This window comes from Primulina huaijiensis, unplaced genomic scaffold (genome assembly GCF_012295235.1).
Source record: "Primulina huaijiensis isolate GDHJ02 unplaced genomic scaffold, ASM1229523v2 scaffold10763, whole genome shotgun sequence".
NCBI classification, from domain to species: domain Eukaryota; kingdom Viridiplantae; phylum Streptophyta; class Magnoliopsida; order Lamiales; family Gesneriaceae; genus Primulina; species Primulina huaijiensis.
The window spans coordinates 139,935-144,752 of NW_027342193.1; the positions used below are offsets into that span (position 1 = coordinate 139,935).

Sequence of the window (4,818 nt, forward strand, 5' to 3'; positions counted from 1 at the left end):
TATCACTAAAAATGATAAGTCCATTTTTGACAAAACATGTGCATAATTCATTTTTTATGCATCAAATAAACTACTTTACTTACTGGATTGTGCATCTCTTCACCGAATCCAAAATTGACAAGAATTGAGTTGACAAACATTGATAATCTATTTAGCAGAAATGATCCAGCTCCAAGCTGAAATAGAAACATTAGAGGTATCAATTAGCATATATTAAAGTTTAAAATGGGAGAAGCCAAAGATAACATAGGACGTCTCAAATGATAACAAATTCATAAAATAACTAGAATACTGACTGCTAAACCACAAATCGTGCTATAGAGAGCACTTTTTCGGCCAGTTGGCAACAATTTCATTCCCTGCACAGAATCCAAAAAAAAAATTCAGTAAAGGAGCTGCTATAAAAGATAACAAAGGCATCTGATGAAATGTATATTTAGAATATCGAATTCAAATTTTAATGAAGGTACCTGGAAGAGAATGATTATGACTACAAGGCAGATTCCAATGGCCATTGAACTGCTATAATAGAAAGGAACCCAGCCACTAACTATTGGGGCCAACAACAGCAAAATAAAACCAATAGCCAGGCAAAGTAAACGCCATCTGTGAAATTCTGTCCAAAACATATACACAAATGGAGAGAGAGTGAGGCATAAATGAGTTGGAAGATAGACTAGAAAGAGATAACCAGATGATGAGAGCACCATTGTAAAAACCTCAAGCATTTAGAGACCAACCTATTTTAAAACTGACAAACACAGAACCATACAAGTTATTGGAAAACTTAACATCAATGTATTTATCTTGGTAGGGGGAAATAACAGAGCTCCATATCCCATCATGGATACTTTCCCAGTTATCCTTCCCACAATGGCACAATCCAAGTGAAGAGTTGCTGCAAAAAGAAAAAATGGTCAGGGACTAAAAATAAAGATAAGAAAATTGAATGCATAACATGTAAGAATTTTTCCGAAAAGCTTCAATTTAACCAACCTGTGCAAACACATCTGAATTTTGTTATACGATTTCTCTGGGATTCCATTGGAAGGAACCACGTTGACCCGGCGTGCACTGGAATAATTCCCAATTTTTAGTCTTGAAAGCCCAGAAATAGGAACACGTGCACACCGTACTACACCATCACATACTACACCGTCAGATGGAATGGATTCCACAAGGACAGTCGGAATCACATTTACTACATGATGATTTTCCACCTCAGCACCTGAAAGTTGAAAGCAAGACATCGGATATTTCTTCAAGGTAATGACACAAAGAACAAAAAAATATTCCCATTAAACAGTAAAAATTTCATTAAATTGGCTAAGGAGATGAAAGTAAAGTGCAAATATATGTCATTCGATATGACCTATTAGTATATACAATATCAAATTTATGGAAAAAGTATGTTCTTCACAAAACCAAGCTCCTTCAGCTGTAGATGCTAAAAGATAATGACCACACAACAGTTCAAAAATAGTTTAGCAACACCATCAAATCACTTCAAAATTTTGTAGCATCAACAAAGTCAAGAACAAGATTTGCCTTGACTGGATTTCCTATCATTATTTTCGGAAGAGCGTCAGAGATCAGAGATGGATACATTTTATTTCTTTTCCTTGTATTACAAGTCACCAAGGAAAAAATCATCAGCAACTTTTGGGATGGTATATTTCATAGAATACAACCTTGCACTTGGGATAGACTTTGTAAAGTAGGATAATTAAGCTGCAGACATCAACAATGAAAGCCTTTTATAATTACGAGTCATAATAGTTGTATTGATTAAACTTTTAAGAGTTACCAAAACTTCAACATCCCAAATACAACGTCCCTCGGCATTTGCTAACATAAAATCCACAATCCTTCTCGCATAATGGCACAAGAAAAATATTGAAGTCCCTCGCCCAATTCTGCTTCCCCTCCCCAGTAGCATTAGCAGTCACATGTTGATCACAGATAATCATCTGCCCAGCTCAACAAACTGCCAATCTCAATTGGAAACAAGTAATTGCCGCCACTGATTTTTACTCCATATGGGGGGTCGCCTTCAAAAGTTTTCTGATCTTACTTTTACGGTAGTTTAATATTCAAGAAGTACATATATTATGTTTTCAACCCCAACATTTCCTAAGAAGAAATCATTACCTTTTCATTATTATCTAACTTGGTCAGAAATTCAGAATATAGAAATCCAAAACTACCAAACTAACATGTCTTCTACAGCCTTCCATGTCTACATTGTTATGATAGAAATTAAATGAGAAGAAAAATATCATAAGTGGCCCCATGTTATTTCTAAACAATTTTAAGTTTTAAATAAGAACGATGCATACAGCCACTTAACTATTTCCAAATACCGTGCAAAAGATTCTACCAAGTACCGACTAAGCAACAACCCCATGGAAAGGGACTTAGATGATATCTGATTAAACCACCTAGACAATTTACAATGGTTATTATTTTACTAAAGCCATAAGAACCAAAGTAACAGATAGAGTATGAAAACCATGAATTTGCAAAAAAGAACAGAAGATTGGAAGGACAAAACGGCTTACTTTGCACGCTTTATTCACCGGAAAAAAACATTCTTTGTACACATGATTCATAATAAAAGAGTTCAGTTACACTATCAACACTGAACATAACTATGTAAAGAAAACCAAAATTTCGAAAATCATTATACAAAATAATCTGAGTTCAGGGCAAGCAATTACAAATTTGGCGAACGATAACCAGGATTTTTAAGCCGAGCCCTATGGTTGGATGAGTAGTGATTACCGGCGAGTGCTGTCACGCGACTGGAGCGTGAAGAGACAAATATCAGTGCCAGAAGGTACAACACAGTAGCTGCAGTTGTACCAGAAGAAATCTCCATTATTGTTTGTTCATTTGAGAGTTCAAAGGCAGACTTCGAGGGAGAGGAAAAAGGCGGTTTAATTGGATAAATTCCTGGTATATATTGTGATTTTCTGGGAAGTTTTGTAATTTTCAGGTTTCTTTGGGCTTAAATGAAAATAAGCTTTGTGTTGGGCCTTCGCAAAACATTGTTTTAATTTTCGAGCTAGGTTTAAATAATGTAATTTATTATGTTGCGAGATATGCATGAATTTTTTTAGTGAGTGATTTTCCATGTTGAAATTGAACAACGTGAAATAAATATTGAATTAAAAATAATCTACTTAATTCATTTAAAAATATACCATATATTAAGATATCGTTTGGTTCGTGTGATAGGATAAGTAAATGATATATAATAAGNGTGATGAAATTTGTACTCCATTTTTTTTTAAAAAATATATCTTTATTGAAATTCGGAACAATACTAATAAATATTTTTTTTTTGCTTTGTTACCCAAGACACGGGTTTTATTCTTATAATTGTGATCTACCGTGCAAAGCTCTATACTAAGCTAATTGTGAACATAATGAAGATTGCACTGACGTGGGTGTCAATGTGCCAAATCGTAAAATCCTATGCTTGACAAACACAAATATTTTTTTGGTACCATAAGAAAACACTTCAAAAGATTCAAAATTATTTTAGATTGATTTTCTGTATAATAATTACTTTTATATACAACAAAGGGATAGAAAAAGAGAAATAAAAATGAAATCAAATCGTTTTTATGTAAAAACAAATAAATTTTACATGTACATTTACTACAAAATGATTATAAGATTTTTAAAATTTTTTATGTTTTTTAAAATATTTTTCCCTCGAAAAATAATTTTTTTTAACAAAATTACATTTATCTTCATGTTTTATGTCATGTCAAATTTTCATCGATAATACTTGTAGAACTTGTAGCTATTTTTTTAGGAAATGATTTATGTAAAGAACTTTATAACTTCAAAATATATCATGAAAAATTTAGAAATTATGGTTCTTGTAAAATAAGTGTCACAATGATAGTAAGACTATGGTTCTGATCATGCATCATATTAATAAATATTTTTATATTTAAACAGAATATTGTAACATTATATACTTATTTTCATATAAACAACAAGGCACATCATAGAATATCAGAAAAATCAATGACCATTTACAATACTAACCAAAATGAATAAAAAAATCATCACACAAACAACCTCAATAAGAAAAAAATGATAACTCAAAGTTTAAAAATAATTTATTTAGTATAATAACAAAGAAATTAAAATATATACGAGCAACAAAAAGCATAAACCAATCTCAAATTAAAATATTAACTCATATTATTTACAATTTGTATAAATTTTCCAATATTTTTTTCAAATAAAGAGATGACGCCTTATTAACATCATTATTTAATAGATAATCTATTTCTTTTAAAAAAATACACAAAAGAAATATGATGTCTTAAAATCATCATGAAAAAATCCTTTAATAAAACCATTAAGAAAAATAGCTGTAAAAATATAATACGAAGTCACATATTTTTTCTTAAATTAAAGAAAAATATTAGACCGTTGACAAAATATATCTGGTAATAACAAAGCATATGTTAACTTGGGATATAATTTAAATTTATAATCATGCATACTCATTGAATTAGAACAAAATCGCATGCCAAAAATCTATTGGATGTTATCTTTTTTTTAACAATTTATCTATGTTTGTCGTCCACCAAAGGGGTCCTAGATCCACCAATTTTTTTAAATCCACCTATTATTTTCACAATAAGTGATACTACAAAAATAATATAAACAAACATATAAAAACTCGAATTCAAATACCCTCTATCAATATAAATAAAAAATTTTGAATAAAAAATATAATAATGTCGTAAAAATTTTGAATATTGAATTATTGGCAGAAGTCTGGAAATA

At 30.7% G+C, this 4,818-nt stretch overlaps 1 protein-coding gene across 1 annotated transcript in view; it reads right to left on the reverse strand.

Annotated features, from left to right (window-relative positions):
• LOC140965523 (uncharacterized) overlaps positions 1-2,957 on the reverse strand; it is a 5,716-nt gene extending 2,759 nt beyond the window's left edge. The window contains exons 1-6 of the mRNA XM_073425582.1: positions 2,785-2,957; positions 997-1,228; positions 741-898; positions 471-616; positions 297-359; positions 75-176 (exon numbers count right to left, since the gene is read on the reverse strand). Coding sequence (XP_073281683.1) covers positions 75-176; positions 297-359; positions 471-616; positions 741-898; positions 997-1,228; positions 2,785-2,881 — 798 coding nt within the window. The 5' untranslated portion in view covers positions 2,882-2,957. The remainder of the gene's footprint in view (positions 1-74; positions 177-296; positions 360-470; positions 617-740; positions 899-996; positions 1,229-2,784) is intronic.
• Between the last annotated feature and the right edge of the window lie 1,861 nt (positions 2,958-4,818).